General features: G+C 37.1%; 1 protein-coding gene across 1 annotated transcript in view; it reads left to right on the top strand.

The window, feature by feature from the left end:
* The window catches only part of SORCS2 (sortilin related VPS10 domain containing receptor 2), a 534,484-nt gene that overhangs the window by 420,270 nt on the left and 91,202 nt on the right, over nucleotides 1-23,012 (top strand). The window contains 5 exon segments of the mRNA XM_030948300.1: nucleotides 2,938-3,102; nucleotides 7,846-7,896; nucleotides 7,898-7,920; nucleotides 17,637-17,701; nucleotides 20,141-20,259. Coding sequence (XP_030804160.1) covers nucleotides 2,938-3,102; nucleotides 7,846-7,896; nucleotides 7,898-7,920; nucleotides 17,637-17,701; nucleotides 20,141-20,259 — 423 coding nt within the window.

Here is a 23,012-nt window from a genome sequence, read left to right as displayed (position 1 = left end):
AATTTAAAAAAGCATTAGAAGAATCTCACAGGAGTGAGAAGTTATATGGAAAATGTTTATAAGGAGCTCAAATTTATCTATGCTTAAAATCTGTTCTGGTTTTTAAACACACAGTTATTCAAGGAAGAAGTTTATTTTGAGGTAAAGCCATCACTGCTAGTTGGCTCTCCAGACAGTATGTCCCAGTTGCATCCCTTCATCAGCTGCTTGCAGGAGGGTTTTGCTACTTGTTCCACTTAAAAAGCAAATAAAACTTGCTATGGAAAGCATCTAATGTGGATACAATATTTACTCTGGAGTGTTTTCCTAAATAACTAGTGTTAGCCAGCAGGCAAGTCTTTGCACCCGGTGTGTTCGCTGTGGGAGGAAATCTGTATATCTGACACATAATGATCAGTTTAAACTATTGAAATATAAATCACAACACTGAGTGAAATTCTTAAATATTTATTTAAATGAATTATGGTGTGTGTGAATAAAAGAATAGCTAGGAACCCTGCCATATATGCTTGCAAGTCTACAATCTTTAGGCTATTTTTTAAAATAGATTTAACTCCAAAAGATACATAATATTTTTGAAGGACAGCATTAGCAAATATCATAGTGTGTTTGCTTTACCTTATAACAAGCATTTTTCCTATGAGTTCAGTGCTGTTGAGTCCACATTATGAAACTTAGCCATGCCTATATTTAAGCCTCATTAACAGTGAAAACCACTCCCTATTTTATAAATCTCATTCCTTTATTATTTTGAAGTGACGATTTTGATATTTTTTGAAAATGTAAGATTTGTAGGGTCAGAAAAAAAATTAAAAAGCAAGACAGTGTTTCTGTGGTCCAGAGATTACTGTTCTGGTCTAGTGCAGTTGATGCCTTTTCTGGGGAGCAGGTCCTTCTCTCTATGTTCTGGTCACGAACCAACAGGAATGAGCACTATGTACCTCACTCAGCAGGAAAATGGTTTGAATTTATTTATTTCCAAGAGAAAATAGTTATTTTAAGCCTAAGTCACAGATGGGAGTCTGGCAAGAAGGTACAGATGTCTCTGCTTGGCATAAACATTTCTTCACTCCCCCTTGAGATACAGGCACAGGGACAGGGCAGCACATGGCAACCACATTCAATTTCAGGTTCATGCCATGCCTACTGCAGAAAACCTAAAAATGAGTGTGTCACAAGAATCTCTGAATGCTGTATCTAGGCCACCAGCAGCTACTAGTGGAGTGTAGATAGTAATGAATTAAACAGACACTGTTTGAAGAGACAAAAAACCCAAGAGACAGAACTGTATACTCTACTGTATACAGTACTCTACTGTATCCATTGGATACAGTAGAGAGGAGACATTTGTGAATGTGGTGTCACTTACAGAGGATTTCCAATAAAAATGTCATTTTCTTTCTCTTGGGTAAATTCTATCATTAAAAAATACAAGATTTTAACAACGTAATGGGTTATTATTTTGCTCTTCTTACTGACCTAGTCACACAGCTAATGGAATAGATTTGCCTTAATATATGCTTTACTGTGGGATTTCAGCACTGGACCATGAACCCTGAAGTATCTGCAGTTGTCTCTTTTGTTCAACAATGTACTTCAATAAGTGCCCTATTTGAGGTATATGAAAGCCCTTGAAATTAGTGCCGCTGTGTATGTGCTTCAAGGAAAAGTGCACGTGCTTAAGTTACTTGTCACATTGGAGCATCTTTAAATGTTGAATTTATAATCTTCCCCCCAAGACCAATTGCAGTAAAAGCTCAGCCCAGCTGTCATATCTGTATAATTCATTAGAAGTTTCAGAATTTTAACTTCAGCTCTGCTCTAAAAAAGTGACTACATTAAAACATTACTGGTTTTGTTAATCTCTTTCCTTCTCTGTATTCACATTATTGTGATTCTGTTTGCATAAATCATTGCCATTTATCTCTGTAAGCAATTTACAGTCACTATATCACAGTGATCAGTATTCTGTGGTGTTTTCTGCACCATTTGCTGAATATTCTAAATACATTTTGAAGTAAAGATTTTTTAAAATCGCTTTTGAAGTGTGAGTTAGAGAGAGTACAGCTGGACTTTGAAAATCCAGTTTGTTTGCAGGCTATCAGTTAATAAAGGCAGATTTTTGAATGCCAATTGGACTTTTATGATCTGGAAAAACAATCAAAGTGGCTCCTCACATTGGCAGTTTTAGAACCATGATGTTGCAGCAAAAGGTGAAGAAGTTGAAATGAGTGAAATTCTAACTAAATTATATGCGAAGAATTTCTTTGTTGCTTAAAGATTAACATAAAGATCACACAAGGAAACGGCTCAAGATATTCTCTTGATTCAAGGCATTGTTTGGACCTGAGAAGGAAATGCAGATGATTTGTTGGCATATTCTTCTGCATCAAAGTGAATTGCCTTTTTATTCAAAATTTGTCAGGAAGAGGAGAATGGCGAAACAATGGAGATATATTATAAAGAAGTTCTTTCTCCTCAGTCATTCTTCTGCTATGGCAATGGTTGCTTTTTCATTTAGTAGCCTCACTAGATATAGAGATGTGTTTATATGGACATGTTAAAATAAGTCATTACTGGTAGTATTTTTCTTTTTTTTTTTTCATTAGTCTGGAGGTTTTATCATGTGGCCTCATGAACCTTGTACCAGCACCAAAACCCAAGGCAGTCATTCTGAGCAGAGATGAGAAGCATAATCAGTTTGGTGTGGATTCCAAGAGAAGTCATAGAATGTAACATTCACAGGTTTGGTCAGGGAAGATTAATAAAATTTGCAATCCTTTTATCTTAGGTGATTTGAGTTTCTTGTCTGCATGATTTTGAAAAGTAAGGTAAGGTGTGTACAAAATCTGACATTAACACGAAGAAAATAAGGCTCTGTTTTCTGTTACAGAGAAATCAGGCTTCTGAAGGTTTCTTGTTCTTTTTGTCTTTTAGATAATTCTTGTAAGTTCTTCTCATAATGACCGTGACCAAAGCCTTTTCATAAGCACAGATGAAGGAGCCACTTTCCAGAAACAACCCATTGCTTTCTTTGTGGAAACTCTCCTTTTTCACCCAAAAGAAGAAGATAAAGTACTTGCTTATACCAAGGAAGGCAAGGTAAGGCTTGAAGATACAGCATTTCTTTGAAATTTAGGAATTGCTCTATTAAATAAAGTAATTCTGACATGCTGATTAGTGTTGGGTTTTATGAAATAACAATTGCCCAGAAGGGAATAATATAGTGATTTTGAGATTTATTTAAATATTTATTTTATTGATGTCCAAATCTTTGTGGTTATGATAGTTTCAATCCTGGCATTTTCAGTTGTTATGGATATTGGGAATATTTATCTTTCTGCATAATACAGTTAAATAATAATGAAACATGCTCCTCCCTAGAAAGTCACCATAAACAATTTATAGTACAGTAGCAAGTTAATGAAGTTGAAATATTGCCTCCAAAGGCTGTTCACAGAATATAAAATAAACTCATACAAAACAAACTGCACACTCACGTAGAAGAATAGGATTGGTGGAATCAGTGACTCTGTAGAAATGTACAATAATTATCTCCCTTACAGTGGCTTTATACCACTTTCAGATTCAGGAGCTGTTCATGTTTGTAAATTTTTACCCTCTTTCAGATTCCTTGCGGTTAAACTGTGAAGTCAATTTTCTGGGTGGGTTGGGCTAAACCCTGATGGGTGTGCACACCATCTCTAAGTGTGCAGCTCATCTCTTTTCCACAGTGCCAAAACTGCAGCTGCAAACTCACTGTCATTCCAACCTTGACTCACCTCTACCATTACTCCTGTTTTGAACTTAAATTGGTAAATTCCAGTCCATTTTACCCTCATCATACCTCACAGAAAGTGATTATTTAGGGGGTGAGATTAGTCAGAGAAGTTGCACATACTGCAGCCAAATACTGCACTTGTTCCAGTGATGTTATACCAAGTCACCCTTTTGGATATGTTTTTGAATATATAAGTCAACAGCTGGTCCCAAACTAATTCATGTTTACAGGCATTTGCAAATAAGGGTACAACTAGAATAAAAAACATAGCAAACCAAACTAAGTCACAAATTACACTAAATATTTTACTTTGGTTTGAAATCCTAGCACAATAATAAATAATTTGAATGTTATGTAAATAAAATACATCAGGGAAGCCTGAAGTAATGAAAAGCCTTTGTTATGAAAATATCAATGAAAAACTTTGTTATGAAAATGTTTTTTTCAGTTTGACTTTTGTTTCTGACAGTAGATATAATTACTGAATTTTCTATAGTTACAGAGTGGCAGAATCATGAAGTGTAAGAGCCCAAAGTGTATTAACAAGTTGTCCAGCCTACAACAAGTGGGTAGAGGTATTTGTGAGAAGAGAGCAGGAGGTAGATGTACAAAGTGAAGCAGTTGGTTTGTTTGATAAAGCAGTTATTGTTTGATAAATTAAGCATGTTAGGAAGATTTTCAGGCATTTTATAGTTGGATAATTTCCAAAAAGGGTGATATTACTATTTGCCATGCTTAAAATGTGACTGGACAAAAAAAAAAAAGGAACTATAAAAATTATTCAGTAAGGAATAGTTCTGCAGGAGTAGCTGGAAGGGTTAGGTAATCTGATAGACTTTTCTCAGGCTTTCAATGACACAAAAAAGAGTCAACCATAAAGACTTCCTTGACAAGTCCTACATCTTTACCTTGGATGTGTAGGAATGAAGGATGCCTTTGACTATAACTGGGTCAGTAACCTGCTTATGTTTTGTGTGAAATCTGATCTATTTGGTGTAGAAGGGAGAGGAAGATAAAGTGATGTTTGCAGAGAAGGAGTTGAAAATCAAAATTGCAACTTGACACAAGAAAAGGTCACTGTACTAAAATCAATGATCGTGAGAGATAGCGTTGATCTGAAATTGCCCTGAGGAGTCAGTACACTCTAGGTTTCTCAGTTAAGTAACTTTACCTTCCCTAAAAAAAAGTAGTATCAGAATGTAATGCAATCTAAAACTCTAAACTGGAGAAACCATTAGCTTCTGTTACTCAAATAATTCCTTACAAAGGCACTTTGTAAGAGACTGCAAGGAGACTGCAAGGAATGCAAGGAATCAGGTCCTTCATAAATAGCATTCAGCAAGGCTTCTTTGTCTACTGGAGCATCTTGGCCTTTTTCACAACTTTTGATTTGATTTAGGGCTTATTTCATATTGCAAAATATGTGTTGTTCTTTCATTCAGAACCCTAGATTCTGTTTAAATAAATCTCTAGCCTCTAGCTGACACCATAAATGAATGCAAATCCAGTCAATGTGGTTGGATTAATCCATTTACTGCCTCAAATCTATACACTCTTTTTCTGGCAACCCCTCAGTTATAATGAATAACAATCATCTATTTGCTGAGCCTACATAAATGCTTCTAGATTTTTTAAAAAAATTGTCAAGGATGCAATAGATTTAATTTTTCATTTGGAAGCAGAAAGGATGAAGTAATGGCAAAACAGAAAAATATTTTCAATATTTTTTAAAAAACTTATCCACACATTTATTAAACAAATGAGCATAGGCAAAATTATAAGACCTATTAGATCTGTTTGCTTCAGCCAGAGATTTTAGCTGTCTACTAAAATAACTGTTTTCACATCCTTTCTAATCTCATTTAATAGTTTTAGCATAAGTGCCTGTTGAAAAAGGAAATACATATGGATCACTTGGATTTTTTTATTGCAGAAAGTTCAATGTGTACATAAGTTATTTTTTATTTCCATGTTATTTTTTATCTATTTGATATACTGTGTCAGGTAAAATTTCATTTGAGTTTGAATGTGCTTTATTAGCCCTACTTCACTCTCCCTAACAGTGAGATTGCAGGGTCTTCTTCCCTCTGCAGAAAGCCAAACTGTTCACTCATAAGCTCCCAGACTTTGATCTTAAATGTGTGTGCGAGCAGATAGTTTGGGTTTGGGGAAGTGGGGTGGATTTGTTTTGGCTTTTGGCTTCTCTTGTACAGGTGTCTCTGTTCAAAGAGCAAGAATCTTTCATTTTCTGTTGAAATTCACTGATGACAAAAATATATCCCTTTGTTCATGTGCCAGTGTTGTCCCTTATCCTAAACAGTTCTCTTCCCTCTTGCTGGGAATATCTGAATTCTTGGCTTTCTTTGCAGCTTAGACAGCAGGGTTAGGGTAGTGCATTAAATGATCATCTCTCCCAGATTTAAGCAGTCCACTGAGGGAGGTTACTCAGTGAGCAGGGGCTGTTTAGAAAAATGGTAAACCCAATGGTTATCTTCTCTGCAATGTCTGTGGTCACAGGTGTTTGAAGAAGTAAGCAGCTCAGGTTCTTCACCCTGCTCAGTCCAGTCCAGTCCATTCACAGCCACATCCATCCCCCCGCGGAGGTTGCTCAGAGCAGGATGTTATAAAATACCCTGGTTGCAGCAAATCCTAAGCCACATAAAATTAACAGCAGAAATTTAGCAGGCAAATCAGGAACCTGGCTCTGCAGCCCCATCATTTAGCTCTGAAGATGAAGAATTTTTGATCCCAAATAATTTCTCTCTCTGCATTGACTGGGTCAGTAAGCAGTCTGAGTCCTCATTGTAGTTTCCTACTCTGTGGTCTGTCTACTTTAATCAAGTGTGCAATGGAAGGAAGCCCACTTATTGTGAATTGCAGAGTAACTGGGAAATTCTCTTCTATCTCTAATTCAAACTTCAGTAAATTTAGCCACAGAGTTTATGCTATGTTACCTCAGTCTTTATCTTTACATAATAATATTGCTGTTTTTCTGTAGAAGAACAAAATATGTTACTGGAGTTTTTTTAATCCTTTGTCATTGTACCTATCATTTTCAAACATAAACATTCCTGACTACTCCTTGTAAGATACTTTCCCTCAGAACACTCAGTTACTGAATTGGTAAATTCTACATCTGAGAACAGTTTTACTTGCCTTTTTATTCTCCTTATTAGAGATATCAAGAGAAAACCCATCTTATGTAAATTGGATCAAATAAGAAATGCATGCAGACAGCAGGGGGCTTTAAATCTGTCTTTTTAGAAGTCTGATAGAAACTTCCTATTTTAACTAGAGGAAACACATTTTGAAGGCAAATGCTAAAGGAAGGAGATTTGTTAAGAGCTATTTTAGATCCCACATTATTCTGGGGGAGAACATCTTTCATCTGCACTTTTGATATCCATCCTTATTATTAGCATTTGCATTTTTTTGCCAGAGGGGAACTGTTTATGCATAAGGTGGAGCTGGAATCCTTCTCCTCCAGGCCATTTTGTGCCTCTGTGCTGAAGGACCACTTCTCATGGGTTACAAATTAGTGTCTGTGGAGCAAGCCCATAAGTCCATCTCTCATCAAATCTCTTAAGCATTTCTGTAATATATTTTGGTCCTGTTTTAGCAGAGTTTTAAATCCACTGTCTTCCTAGCTTAAGTAGTTTTGATGTCATTAAGGCTTGAAGCATAAAGGAAACATTTGTGCCTCTTTGGTCAATGAATGGGAAGAAGGAGAAGGGCCATTTTACCATCCCTCTTGTGTAACCATGCTGAGGTAAAAAAAATCTGACCCTAAATGAATTGCATTTTTGCAGTAAACAAAAAGTCAGTGTTCCAGCATTTTCTTTATTAGAGATGATATTTTAAAATAGTTTCTCTATGAAAGGCAGTTACTCTGGAAAACAAGGTACTGAGCTCCTGGTAATGTGGTTTTGGGCTTGTTTCATTTTTTTCGTTTCATTTGTGTAAAATCTGTCTTTCTAATAGTGATAAAGGGCCTGTCTTTGAAGATGTACAGTATAATCAGTTTCCTATACTCTAATTTTTCACCTTCTTTTCTCCTTTTCTAGATTTATGTATCTATTGACTTGGGGAAAAAATGGAATCTTCTGCAGGAACGAAGTTTCTAAAGATCATTTTTTTTGGTAAGAAGTCTGTTACTTTTGAAATAATAAGATGAGCAGCAAAAGTATTTCATTCTAATCCAAGAAGATGTTTACAGAGGTATGAATGGGGACCGTGTGAGCCTTGGCTTCCTTTGCAGATGATGGCAACATTTCTGTATCCTCTATTGCAAAGTCATACTCATGCCAGGGATCATGATATCAGCACATGCAAGGGTTATAGGTCTGGATCTATTGGAGCCCAGGATTAGAGAAAGCTGCAATGTTGAATGAAATTGCTCTCCATTTTACTGGTGAAATTGATCTTTAGAAAGACTCCGCGTCTTTTTGCAGAGAAAAATCTATACATTTTTTTTAAGAGGACTGGATCATACCTACTAACTGGAATCATACATACACTTGCACTACTAAGTAAACTGGTTAAAAATATTACTTTATTGAGAACATATATATCTAATTGTTTCATTTTCAGCTCAAGTATTGTGTAGGTATCTCACATTGTATATGTGTCTCATATAGTATTTAAGAAGTGATTTAAACAGATTGACAAAATGTTTCAAAAGTTATTTGTTATTGTCCTTATTTTAACAAATAAAGCTATTTTGAAAATGGTATAACTTCTTTAAAACCAAAATTTACTTTTTGATAATGTTTTAATTAATTCTATTTTTTAAATTGGTCAGTTTCACACTCCCACCTTTCACATTTAATTTCGATGTGTATGTGCTTTTTTATTACAGGTTTAAGTCATACTACATTAAACACTTGTGTTCCCTAAATGGGTTTTAACATCTAAGTGGACTCTGATCCTTGTCAGTTGTGCAAAGTATAATTTTCCATATGTCTGTGGAAACATATCTGGCTTTTGGTGGTAATTTTGTGGTTTGCTGGGGGCTGTGTCAGTATTGCAATATATGTTTGATCTTGGTTTCGTCAGTGACCCTCCGAGTTTTTCATGTAGTTGTTTAAATAAATAACTTGTGTTTAAATAAATACTCATCCTGGCCCCACTTGGGGTAAAACAAAGCAACAGAACAAAACCTGCACAAGCTGATTACAAAGCACATAAAGGTGTTATGATGCCTGCAGATACACGGCCACTGCCAAAGCATAATTTGGTGAGCCAAGGGCGTGCTGCACGTCTGCTGCTGCTGCTGCTGCAGCCAGGCAGGGGGAAGGTTGAGTCTGGGGCAGAGACACAGGGACAGTTCAAACCCTGTCTGAAAGAGCTGGGAGAGCAAGACCCAACCTGCCCTACTGCCCTGTTGGTGTCATTAGCCTTGGACACAACACACACAAAGTTTTTCACTCTTCCAAGTGCCTCATTTTCAAACTGCAACCTACTTACTGCCCATAATTTTAGAAAAGTAGCCTATGGTTGAGTTGTAGAACATTAATGTGATTTATTCATGTTTGCCTCAACTTTATCTGCTGAAACAGTTGAGTTGAGCAGACGTTTTCTGCTTACTTGCTCCTGCAAAGTATAGATTTGGACAGCTATTGAACAGCTTATTTCTGATCAGCAGATGGAGTTTCATAGGCCATACACTTTGCATGTCTTTTAAATACCCTGTGGACAGGTATTACTGTTTTTAAGTAGCACTGTGTGTCAGAAATGTCATATCTGCCTTATAACCAATTCTTCCCCAGCCAGATTATGTGGGATGTAAATCATGAGGGCATGTGGTTATGTCTTTAATAAAAATATTTTAAAATGCATGAAGTCTGGAAATCATCCAAGTCACTAACAGGTAAGAAATAAGAGTGGGAGCCTCTCTCTCACAGACTTTTCTTGTTGGAGTTTTTGCTCATCTGACACTTAGCACGCTTAAGTTAGGAAAAATACAGAAAGCCACTGAAATGTGTCTCAGTTCTGCTCCAACCCAAACAATTTGTCACTGTTTTCTGTATGTAAGAATTAAAGCCTACAAAGGCAGGTTTAATATTAAGTCTGTATTTTGCTGTGTTTCAGAATCCTTATGTTTCCTTATATCATTTGATAGGAATAACTCCTATGTAGTACTTCAAAGTCATGGTTGTTCATAAATGTCACATTCCTCACAAATAAGAGTTATAAATTTGAAGAGTCTGTACATTTATAACCAGTAGAAATATTTTTTAGGGGGTTGTTTTCCTCTTTTCTATATCATCAGAGTGATTTCCTTCAAAAACTGTATCAGCCGGCAACAGCAAGGGTTTGGAAGCAGATGTTCAGTGCATCACTACCAAATTATCCTTCTCATAAACTTACATAGGATAAAAATCTATATTTTACTTCTATTTCATATGGAAATTTTCAATATATAAAGAGTGAGCTGTGAGTGGAGAGTTGGACATGATGGCTTTCCAGTGGGAGTTTGTCTGTTGTGTGAGACTTTCCAGTATTTTATGGCCTTTGTCGCCCAAATTATCTGAGTGATAGATAGAAACAAGTGTGTGTGTAATTTTCAACAGATGTAAGAATTGGGCTTTGTAATAGCTTGACTGTAAGGACAAGTCTAGTGTTGTTTTCCTGTCATTGCACATCTGATGTGTTAAAAATACTGTGCCAAACTAATTGTACATCTCATGATAAATGAGGGCATGTCTCTTGCTGATCGTGGCTGCCTGTGCCAAGAACATTTCACTGGGCAGATCTTTAGCAGATGTTTCCTCTTTGATTTCAATTTGATCTTTGCCACTGAGGTTAATAATATAGCCTAAGATTTTTATTTCAGTCTGGTAACTACAAATATTATCAGTCATAATATTTTCCTGTGCTTTGTAGAAACCATTTTTTTCTGTGCCTCCAGAAGCAGACAGATCTTCATGTATTTCCCAAAGAAGCTTTTCTTTTTGTTTTCAAAAAGAAATGAAAATCTAAATGCAATTAATTTGATAGAATGTGTTATGTATTTATATTAAAGGAAGGTCAGTCAAGACTATTTTAAATATTTATGTTCAGATACATGTTATAGATTTATAAGCAATATATTAATATAATCTTCAAGGGTTTATTTGCTTTCCAAGTGTCCTTGATCCTTCCTTAAATATATTTTTAGATTTTATGTATGGAATTTGATATTTCATGATAGTGGAACTAATGAAAATATTATTGGCATCAGTGGAAAAGTGTATACAACCCTCTCTAATTGAGGACCACAAAATATTTTCTTCGGTGATACAGTGTGATCTTTTCTTACACCATCCTAGCTGATTTTCCTATTTGATTCATTTATTCTTTTGGAAGACAAGGCTGGCTAAGCCTTCTTAAAAGCTTGCCTTCTCTAGCATTTTAGGAGGCAAAGGAGGCTTCCTAGAGAGCTGGCTGATGCCCCAGGCCTGTCAGTGATTGAGAGGCATTTGGGAAATGCCATCAGCCACTTGCTTTAAATTTTGGTGAGTGTTAAATAGGTCAGGCAGTGGGACTGGAGGGTTCTTGTAGGTACCTTCCAACTGAAATAGTTCGTTCTACCCTATTCTAAAACCAAAGAGCTATAAAGCAAAAGCATGAAAGGCAGATTTTAGACTAACAAAAATACTAAGTCACACTGTAATTAAAAAGAATTGTATCAACACATAGAAAGTAAATATTATATTTCTGTATAAATACTAATTAGCCATTTTTTCAATTTTGAGCAGCTTCTTTTTCTGTAAAATTAAGAAACTTCACTTGCTTTACCAGTTTTACTTGTGCCTACCAACTGCATTTGCCCCAGTGTGATGATTTCTGTTTAGGAGATGTTATAGCACCCATCCTTTGTAAGTGCTTTTTTTGCAGTTCTTGGTGCATTTGTAGCATGGAATGCAAAGATATGCGATATCCCAGCCAAACATCAAACACCCACCCATTAGATGGTATATAAGTGCTTTTGTGTATGAAGCCCATTTTAAAAAGTGCTGCATTATGTGGTAATCCTTGAGAAGAAGAAAGAGTAGTGGAGTTTGGGATTCCTCTAGGTCTGCTGCTATTCTTCTCAGTCCCCAAGGCTTATGCAGCATTGAGAAATCCTTTTGATTTCTCAAAATAGGTCTTAGTAATACATTAGCAAAGAATAGATTGTGAATCAGCTGTCTACACCAGCACAAATATACCCTGGGATGGTAAGAAATGAATTGGTAATTACCAGAGAATTGGGCTCAACACATTTTTTTAATGACTATGTAGAGCCTTAGGAATTCTTTATCCTTGACTCACTTGGATATTTGGATCCTATGCTATGGGCATCTGCTGTTCTTATTTTTAGCTACAGGTCTTCCATTTTCTTGAGAGGTAAGAACATAAAAATAAAAAATGATGAGTTTATTTTGACAAGCAGTTGTTCTCTGGGGACAAAGTTCTGTTCTCATCATGAGATTCCATGCAGATACTCAGTCACTGCTGTACCCATTTATGTCAAATGTAGTGGGTGCCTGGCTATTCAAGTGCCAGGTGAAAAGAGAGCATTTCAGCCATGTTATGTCCTGAAGGAGAGAAATGCAAAGAGGATTTCATTGAGCCTTTGTCATTGAATTTTTTATTCTTTGACTTAATCACTTGAAAAAGGTTTTGTTTCTGTTTCTGTGTGATGGAGTGTGTGACTGGTCCATGTGGCAAGGTTTGGTAGCAGGAGTGTTCAGGGCTGCTGTGGGATGAGATCAGGAGCTGCCCTCTGTCAGACAGAGCCAGTTCCAGCCAGCTCCAAGGAAAACCCTCCACTGGCCGCACTGAGCCTGTGGATGATGCTGGTGGTGCCTCTGTGATAAGAGATTAAAGAAAGGGTGAAAAGTGCACAACAGGAGTGAGAATATGTGAGAGGAACAGCCCTGCAGACACCCGAGGTCAATGCAGGAGGGGGAAGAGGTGCTCCAGGTGCCAGGGCAGAGACACCCCTGCAGCCTGTGGTGAAGGCCATGGTGAGGCATTATTCTACCCTGTTATTCATTAGCAATAAATTAAATCACACTTCCCCATGTCAAGTCTGTTTCACCTGTGACAGTAATTCGTGAGTGAGCTCCCTGTCTTTATCTCCACTCTTGAACTTTTCGTTGTATTTTCTCTCTCTGTCCTGCTAAGATCGGGCAGTGAGAGAGTAGCTTGTGAGCACCTTGTGGCCAGCCAAGGTGAACCCAAGGCAGGGAAAAACCACAGTAGCTCTTCTGTTTGGACAAACATGGCAGGAAAAACGTTTTTTAGGCGTAGGAAATAAACTATAACAGAACATGCTGGCTGTGTAAAGCACTGACTGAATCATTAAAGGTGTGTCTTTTGAAGTGGATGGGAAGGCAGCAAGGCCTAAAACACAAATCAGTCATAAGCAGATTTATTTTTAGGTTGTATTAATGGAATTATAGTTTTGTCTTCCTGAATAACCAGCTTGCCAAGAGTCAATGCCACTTTAAACTACTTAGTGAAAGCATTTGTATACTTTTGATCTGCTTTCTAAGCATGGCAATGCCCTTAAGCCAATTGCTGGAAATCAGTCAGCATCAATAGGGAACATGTTACTTTTTGGATAAACTTTATTTTCAGAAATTATGAGAGGGGCAGATTGAGGAACCCAGCAAGTTTTCAGATGGCCTTTGATTGGAGGCTCCTGCCCATCAGCAAGCATGTTTGTCTGGATTTTTGTTCTCAGATGTCCTGTTTGAAGTTGTCTCTTCATTAATAATCACCCAAATGAACTACATCAAATGTTTAACAATGAAGGGATCCATTGGAGGTAGGGAAGACATTTCTCCACAGCAGACTGTACTGGATTAGTGTTTGCAGACCATTGCTCCCCTACAAAATGACCTGGACTACTGGAAACAAAGGGTTTCCTGCTTGAAGTAAAATTGAATCATAATCATCATAGAAGGGACTGATGCTTATGATTCACATTTTGAGATGTGTACTATTACATGCCAGTGGTGATTAACTGAGTCATGGCATTAATGATAATAATAATGAATATTGCATAACTGAAATTTCAGGTGACTGTTGGTGTTTTGCTAATGCTGCACTGAACTAGAGGAGGAAAATATTGGGGCATTTAGGGAAAAAGAGAGGTAGCTATATAAAAGAAAATATTTTATTTAAAGAATACCAAAAGTCTCTCGTAAAACTCTTAACAGAAAATTCTAAATTCTTAGAATTTCAGTATGGTTATTTAAAACTACATGATATCTAACGGTTGTACCATGAAATATACATTTATACACCTACTAAGACAAACACAAAGAGCTTTGCAGTCACCTCCTTTGCACCATTTTGATGCTGATATAATGCTGTTCAGGTCAGTGAAATTACCTGGTGAAGCACTAACACAAAAATTATGAAGAACTAGGTCATACAACAGCTAATCTTTCAGGAGAACTTCTATAAAGTGCAAAAAACTCATATGCATAAGAAAATTAATCCCTCAAAAAAAATTCTAAAATTACATTTTGCAGAACTGTTTTTCCCAAGAGGCTCAACATGGTGTCAGACAAGCACAAGGGAGATAATGGGAGTTTGTGTTCACAGGGAAGGGAAGAAGCATATTGAGGCTGCTTTTATTTACACCACCCTGTAGCCAAGTTGGAATATTTTAATTTTGAAGTGTTGTAACCACCCTGTTATGTGATCTGAAGTGTTGGTGTGTTGCACTTGCTTTATCCCACATGGTACATTTGGTCAAGAAATAGTTCTTTTCTTAGAGGAAGACATGTCTGATCTGAAAGTTAGTCTGAATTTCATTGGAAAACTCAACAGTTGAATGTAAAACATTAAAAAGTCAACCAGAAAGCCCTGAGTTTACCTAAGTAAAACTACTAAACAAGTGATCCCAGACTGCTGAGGTGAGAACATTTTAATTACAAAGTACTCTGAGAAGAGTAGGGGAATTTTAACCAAACCAAAAATAACCACTACTGAAATTGAGAAAAACAGTTTGTAATAAAATGCTTGTTCTATTTGGAGGAAAAAAATATTAGAATTTTATCTGGAACGTCAACCAAAAAGGAAGAAACTGTCAGATTATCAGGGTCCATTGCATCTGTGCTTTATAAGACAGAAGAGGTCCTGTCCTAAAGCCAGCTGGGGAACACTAAACTGTCCTTGTGAATGGATGTGTGGTCACAATGCTCACACTGATACAATGCACTTATGTTGTGGTAATAGCAAGTTTGTAAATGAAATTGAAAAAAACCCTGACTTTGTCTTACATTTCTCCTTCAAAATGAAAAAGTATGCAACTGAGCTTTCCTTTCCAGAGGGCCACATAAGGTTTGTGTTCCTGTATGCACCTTGTCTGCCTGGTGCTTTCAGAAGCTCAGCAGAGGGCTCTGTGTTTAGCCTGCAGAGCATCACACAACTTTTTCTCTGGTTCATGATTTAAGCACAAGTGAAATAACTATATTATCTTTTAAGTACTGTTGGCAGAGGAGTCCACTGAAATGAGATTAGTTTATTCTTCAAGGATATAGCTTCAAATTCTCTATATTAGTTATACTCTCTTCTGGAGATTTTCTTAGCAGCTGTAAGAGATTTGGTCTTTTTTCAATAAAAGAAGAAAGGACTATTCCTAAGTGTTTGTAAAGCTGGGTAAAGGAACTTTGGAGTTTAGAAACTCTGCTCCATTGCTGACGTTCAAAAGTAGACTTTGAGGGTGTAACATCCTCTTTGAGTAAATAGTGTCTGCTGCTAGAGTTTATCAGTACAATTAGAGTAATGAAAAGCACAAATGATATTTTTAAAATATTCTGTGTTATTTATAATTAATTAAATAATTATAATTAATAGAAGTCTAAAGGAGAAAAGTAGTCTGGGTAGGAAAGTTTCATTCTGCAGTGTTCATTAAAGCAGATCAGTTACATCTTCTTTCACTGAAAAATTACACTGGAAAAAAGATTTGACTCTACATGTGTCAGCTGCCACATGTAGAGGCATGTTAGGAGGAGCATGATAGAAGTGAGATCATTGTAATTCTGAGCTGTTGAAATAAAGATCAGAAGGTAAAGATATTGACAAATACCTCAAACTGTGCTTATGAAATCATGTGTGATAAATTATAGATACAAGAAAACATTTCAGAAGCACCCAAAAACTTTCTTTGCATTATTGATGTTTATTAGCATGTCGGGCTCAGGCTCAGAAAATTCAACCCAAGAGTTTCTTTGGTTCAGCTGCCTGAGGTCCAACACTAAAAGTAAAATATTCAGCAAACATTTTCTTCCCTCAAATTGCTGACTACAGAGTTATAGCAGGTTTGATTTTGTATTGTGGCTATCTAGAAACATAGATAACAGCACACACAGCACAAAAGTTCACAGATCCCTTCCCTCTGCTCATTTGTATTTTCATCAGACCTCAGTGGATCTAAAATCTTCTCTAACCAAATGTATTGCCTCCAAAATGCTAAAAGAGTTTGTGTTTGCGAGATCAAATTCTTAATAAGTACAAGATTTTTCCATGCATTTGCTAAAAAAAAAAAAAATCCCACTATAAGTTTCTCTGACGTCTTATGGCTTGGAGGGGATTCATCTTACTCCCTCCCTGTCCTCCTTTGGACTGATCATTTATCTTATTAGGGAAAAACAGCATATGTGATTATTTCTGGTTGTTATGCAGCAGTGGAAATCATCCAGTTTCTTCCCCCTGGCCTGTGTTCCTGAGGAGCCACCAATTACTGAGTCCGAGTTTTAACCACTCCTCATAAATCACTGCTACTAAAACCATTAAACAATGATGTAATTTCAGTCCAAAGTAGAGCTTTATTGCACTTGATTGTTAATAATTGTATCAAAATGATAATTTTCTCTTAAGTATCTTAATGGCCCTTTTTAATATCTGCATCCAGCTGCACTTTATCACTCAATGGATCTCCTTTGCATGTCTTCAGCTCACATTTTCTGACTCAATGACTCTTGCCCTGCCAGTGAAGGGCCTTGAGAAAAGTGATGTGTCTGTGGGAGTGGGGCTGGATTCTGCTTCACGTTGTGACAGCCCAAGTGCCAGCCCAAAGCTGTCTCTGCAGAATCTGCCTGACTAATGACAATAGAAGGGCCAGAAAAAAGCACAGTTGGGGCTGCCATTGCCAGGCTGGGATGGGAGCCCTGAGGGCAGAAAACTCATCTTTTGGCTGAGCATATTTGACATGAGAGATATTGGGAGAAAATCATCCTGCATTCCCATTACACCTTTACAAAGTTAAACTGTACCTTGATCACCTCTGACTGAATTTCCTTCTCAGGATATTTTTCTCAAAATTATTCTTCCCTTTCTTTGTCAAAGCAGAATGTACTCTTCTCTTGAGTATGCTAACCAAAGATATATCAATTTGTATGGAAACCATGTGTCAAGTTTAAGATATTTCTAATAAGAAAGGAATCTGACTCTTTTTTTAGTATTAAATCTGCTTTATAGTCTCAAATGCTAAACATAAATGTAAAAAGATGCTATAGTACTTGCCAGTGCATATGAGTGTCTGCATATCTCTCTGTGTGTATATACCAATTTATGATTATGAAGGTTTTTTCCTAATTTCATGCATATTTCTAGTTTTTTTTTAAATTTATTCTATTTATATGCATTTTTAGTAGAAGAGATTCTAAAGAAATTTAAGAAAAGCATAATGTAAAGTAGAAAAAGATTAAGTTGTTTATACATGTTAGTAATAGGACATTATAAATGGGGTTTATTTTTTTCCCAGCTAGAATTCTAAAGCTGGTTGGTATGAAATCCTCTCTTTTCTTCCATCCACATGATTACTATTCAGTAGCTGGCTGTACATAACTTGATTATATTATGTTCTCAGGGCTGTTGCTGGAGTTGACGGGGACCTTGATTTAGTTCATATGGAAATCCAGGACCCCAGTGGAGGTATGCAAATGAAAATGTTATCAATTGATACACTAGTATATAGTTATTTCTCTTTGGTTTAGAGATATTTTTTGGACTGTTTTTAAAACTAGTCAGAAAAGAAAATGTGCAAGTCAGATTCTTTCTCTGTTTATTTGTAGTCAGCAAAACTGTCCTGTTATATAAAAATATAGTGTAATTTAAAAGCTACTTGTTTTTCACTTTTAAGAGGAATTGATGTCAAGATGCTAAGCTCTGTTGATAATGTCCATTAATAGTGCAATTTATCCTGGCATTTGAACATTGAACAGTTTTTCCTGATTTGCAAATAAAACTGGCAATGCAGTGTTAGTGCTGGGTGTCTGTTAATGTGAATCATTGCATGTGTCAGGTCTAGTGCAGCAGCCACCGTCTCTCAGAATTTCCTCATGTTACAGTATCCAGTATACTTTGAAACTTCAAAAGGAAAATAAATGGAAAAGCAGATTAGTAGTCAGAATTTGCTTAAAGAGTCACCATGATTCCAAAAGCTTGTACAGTTTCTTGTTACCTATCATACTCTTGAAAGATAATTTAATTCCTTGAATCAGATCATCTTAGTTCCTGTGCAGTCTAAAAGTGAGCCATAAAGAATGCACAGTTTGGCTTGCTCTGTTCCCATAGCTTTTCTTAATTATAGCCCTATTAAAAAATCAAAGTTATCATGTTAAAAGCTGAATGAAAAAAAGTCTAAATCTTTAAGCAGTGAGATTTATGAGACATGGTGACAGCTCCATCAGGTGTTTTCTTTAGAGACAATGTAAGATGATTTTTCAGGGACTGAATGCTAAGGGGATTTTGGTTGGTGGTGGATTTTGGGTGTTTTTTGGGGTTTTTTTATTGGTTGGTTTTGGTTTAGGGTGGCTTTTTTGGAGGGGAGTGTGGTTGGTTGGTTGGTTGGTTGGTTGGTTGGTTGGTTGGTTGGTTGGTTATTGGGGTTTTTGGGTTGGTTGGTTGCTTCTTTTTTGTTTGTTTGTTTGTTTGTTTCAGTTTTGGTGGGGTTTTGTTTTGGTTTTTTGGTTTGTCTTCTTTTTTTTTTTTTTTTTGGTGGGATTCTTAGGTTCTTATTTTGCTTTTATTATTTAAGAAATAGCAGAGAAAGAAAAGCTCTCATGAAATATCTCCTGGCTAGATTCTCAACAAACTGACTTCATGCAGTTGGGGTCAATACAACCATAGCCATTGATTTTAGTGGAGAGAGCATCTTTGCACTACCCATATGACAAAGAACTGTAATTTTTGTGTTGTGAACTGTGAACACCTGCAAGATTTTAGATGGTCCATTGCTGCACCAAATATCCTCATGGGGGTGATTTGGACATAAGCTGGAGAACTTGGATTGACTCTAACTGCCTCTTAAACAGATCCAGATTTTAAAACAAATAATTGTATCCAGTCTACTGGTTTGTCCTTCTCTAATAAAAAGTCATTTAATGTGGGATGCATTTCCCCTCACACTGCAAAAGTAGTGAAGGACATGGGGATACATTATTTGCTCTCTCACACTGTACCTGGAGCGTGGGTAGCATTAGGGATCTGGGCACAAGATTGTGTAAATAACATTTTCCTCACTGTGCTTGGGCAAGTCACTCAACTGCTTTGTGCTCAGAAGCTTGTGACAAAGGATGAGCTGTACAAGAGCTTAGGGAAGGTCTTAAAGAGTCCCAAGGAAGGTCTTTAAGTCACAGCTGGTATAAGACAGTGATTGTTGGTTCTGCTGTCTCTGATAAGAGCAGATTGTATCAAAGATGCAGTGGTGCTGTTCTAAGAATCCAGGGAGAGAAGATAGTCCTTGCTACCTGGAGAGGAAGAGAAAGGCCATAGCCTCCTCTGATTATAAATCAGTTTAAGCTTTTGCAGCAAGGTATTAACGCTGAATATAGAAATCCTGCCCCAACAGACCAGTTCCAATAGTGTTCTAATAGTGTGTCTGAACATTCTTACAGAGCTTTGAAAATAGGCTTTAAAATTCTGCATGCTGTCTATTAAATGGAGCCTGATTCTTTTGTCATTCATCACAATTTTATACTGGGCTTGATCTATTGATTTCAGTTATGTTGTGTCAGGCTGCCATATCTCCAAGTGAATAATTCGGCTCTGTGCATAGGTTAAGTGAGAAAAGAGGCTCCTTCTATTATCCCCACCCATGAATGGCTCATTCATCTAACCCCTAATCTCTCTGGACCAGCAAAATTTGGATAATAACAGGCTGCCTCCAGGGAACGATCTGAACTGTAAGCAGTTAATATATTCTCAGTACATTGGAGATTGAAAAAGTCTTATATGGGAGTTTAATATAATAATTCTACAACTAACTCACCTGGCAAAGGCAGCCTTTTTCCTACATGAATAGCATTTAGTACTGCTTGCTTCTTTTTCCCTTGATAGCCCTGTCATATGTTTCTGTCTCTCTTCCCTCAGGTTATCGCTACATCACTTGCCAGATTCAAAATTGTTCTGATAAGACAATGACAGTCCCATTTGCTGGCAGCACTGATCGGGATTCCCTGACTGTGCAGGATGACTACATATTTCTTCAGGTATATATGTATCTCATGTTTCTCTGCCATTTTTGGGAGAGACAGCTCATTTTGGAATTCAAAAATAGAGTTCTAAACAGTGCAGCAACACTGTAAGGAGCAGGGAGGAATTCATGAATGATGATTTATGGTTTTTTACATGGAAAAAAGCATTTCTTTATCAGTCCAAACAAAAAAGAAATTTTAAAAAAAGCATCTTTTGTTTGTGCAACAAGTTGCCCTTTAACTATATGAAAATTTTCTAGTGGATTGTGTTGCTTTTTATAAATACTCTTGTGTGTTAGGTGAAATGCAAACCTTGTGTTCCTGTGATTACAAACTCTTCTAGGTCCTTTCCAGGACAAAATAAAAAAAATTTTCCTTGGGAAGAAGCATCCAAGGACAACCACTGACAGAGTAGTTGCACAGCTTCTTCACATGGATTCTCCTCTGAAGAGGTTTTGCCAGGAAGGAACTGCTAACATGGCTGTGCTTAGGAAACAAAATGGCCATAGCTGGGGAGCTTGGAGCAAATTAGCATGGAATCATAGGATGATTTAGTTTGGAAAAGACCCTTAAAATCGAGTCCAGCCACAAATCTAACACTGCCAAGTCCATCACTTAATCCGTGTCCCCAAGCGCCACGTCTACAACTCATGGTGGTCCAAATTACATTGGGGTTGTTTCATTCCCAAATTACAAGACCTGCCTGCAGAAATATGGGCTGGAACTTTGTCAGCCATGTGGCACCACTACAGCTCAGGCACACTTGTAAGTATTGTTTGAAGTGCTTGGCACTGGTTGTAGTTTGAATCTCTCAGAGCTGCAAACTTCTCAAGGAACAGTTATGTCCTTTTTGTTTTATTAGATTTTACTAGGGAAGTTGCTTGTGCTTTCCTTAGTGCTCAGCTATCATTTTTCTCTTACTTTGATGAGATTTGTTTGCTGCAAGGCTTGTATATTTACTGACTTTTGCAGGAAAGCTATTTTGTGGAAGTGGATACACCTCCCCACCAGTGCCTCAGTGTGCATCAGATTGGCTCCTTTCCAACTTTCCCCCCTTGAATCTGTTTCTTCCACAGGGACCTGTAAATTAGCAGGGTCACAAAGGATCTGTTCTCCTCTTGTTGGGCATAGTGGTTTCAAGGACCTGCACGGCTTAGAAGAATTAACACTAAAAAAAAAAACAAACCAAAACCAAATAAAAACCCCAACCAACCAACCAAAAAAAAAACCCCAAAACAAAAACCAAACAAACAGGAAAAAAAACCCAACAAAAACCCATGCAACAACCAAAAGGAAAAAAAATATACGACAACAATAACAAAAAAAAACCCCAAAACTAAAACCCAATGGCATTGGGAAAGAACTTTTGGACTTAAGTAGGCTTTTTCAGACAAAATCTAGCACTCATGGCACTCAATTTGCTCAAAGCTGTTATCATCTGTGGCTCCCCCAGATGCAGTCTAAAAATCCATTTCACAGTGTGTAGATGCTGAGAACTTCTCACCATGCAAACTTCCAGACTGCTGTGCTCAGCAAAACACTGACTGCTTCCTTATCAAGCATTTTGCTTTGCTGGATGCCGCGTACAACTGCATCCTGAGCTGTCACTCCCTTTCATGACAGACATGAGCAAAAACAAAATGGAGCTGCAAGGTGGAATTGTACACATAAGTAATAGACAGTTGCTCCTCAATGATGCCTTTGGTAATTTGGTCTCTGTAGATCTGAGACATGTCAGTGCTAATGGATGAGATGTTCATGTGTTCCACATAAAGGGGAAACATCTCTAGTGTTTTTCCTTTGGACTTTCCTGCAGTAAGCCACAGTATGTAATGTATATCTTATTGCTAAATTGGTTTGCAGTTAGCCATGTCTGTACAACTGGAGGATAGAAGGTGGCTCTGGGATCCTGTAGTCACATCTGAAGCACAGCACCCCAGAGGTGTGAGGCAGGACAGCATTTACCTGTTCCACTGAAACCACACATCAGCTGCACATCTGAGAAACAGCATACTTTTGAAACCATATGGAAATTCTTTTATCACTACACTAAAGTACAGTTATATAAGTTATAATCAGACCAAGGACTCCTCATGATATCACAGCAATTCCTGTCAGAAAGAGGATGGGACAGAATCCTCTGTGCAAAAAAGACAGGAGAGTTTGAGGCTGTCTCCCTGCTCCTGGCATTGTTCATATTCCCTGAGCAGTGCAGATGTGAATCACAGTGCTGCAGTCTGCAGTGGCCCAAATCTATTTTGGAGATTTTTACCATCTTAGGGGAAGATCTCAGCCACATTTCTTTAGTATGCCTATATCCACAAAGATCAGAAACTTTCTAATACTCATTTTTTTCCCAATTTGCACTGAGAGTCAGACAGTTTCAGAGGTGATTTCAGAGTGAGGATTAAAGTTTCAATGCTATTCTTAAGCACAGACCAGCCTTTAATACCAGTGAGGCTTGACATGATTATGTGCTTCAAGTCCAATTTTCCTCTGCCTTGCATCATCTCCAGTAATTTAAATGAATGGTGTTAAAACATGCATTTTAAAAAAGCCTGTGCACAGATGGGTAAGACTGCCATTTAGCACTAGTTAAGCAAATGATGAGGTTTTTGGTTTGATCCATCATCATTTAACAAATCACATTCCTAAAGGCATCACATTCTTTATACCGCGAAAAAATGCATACAATATTAAATACTTTCTTACCTTTAAAATATTCAGGCATGTGCACCTGCTGTCATATCTCAACTTTATTTTTACCA

The sequence above is a fragment of the Camarhynchus parvulus genome, chromosome 4, assembly GCF_901933205.1.
Source record: "Camarhynchus parvulus chromosome 4, STF_HiC, whole genome shotgun sequence".
In the NCBI taxonomy this organism is placed as follows: domain Eukaryota; kingdom Metazoa; phylum Chordata; class Aves; order Passeriformes; family Thraupidae; genus Camarhynchus; species Camarhynchus parvulus.
Note: the sequence above shows the minus strand (reverse complement) of the source record. Positions and strands in the feature narration are given on the sequence as shown.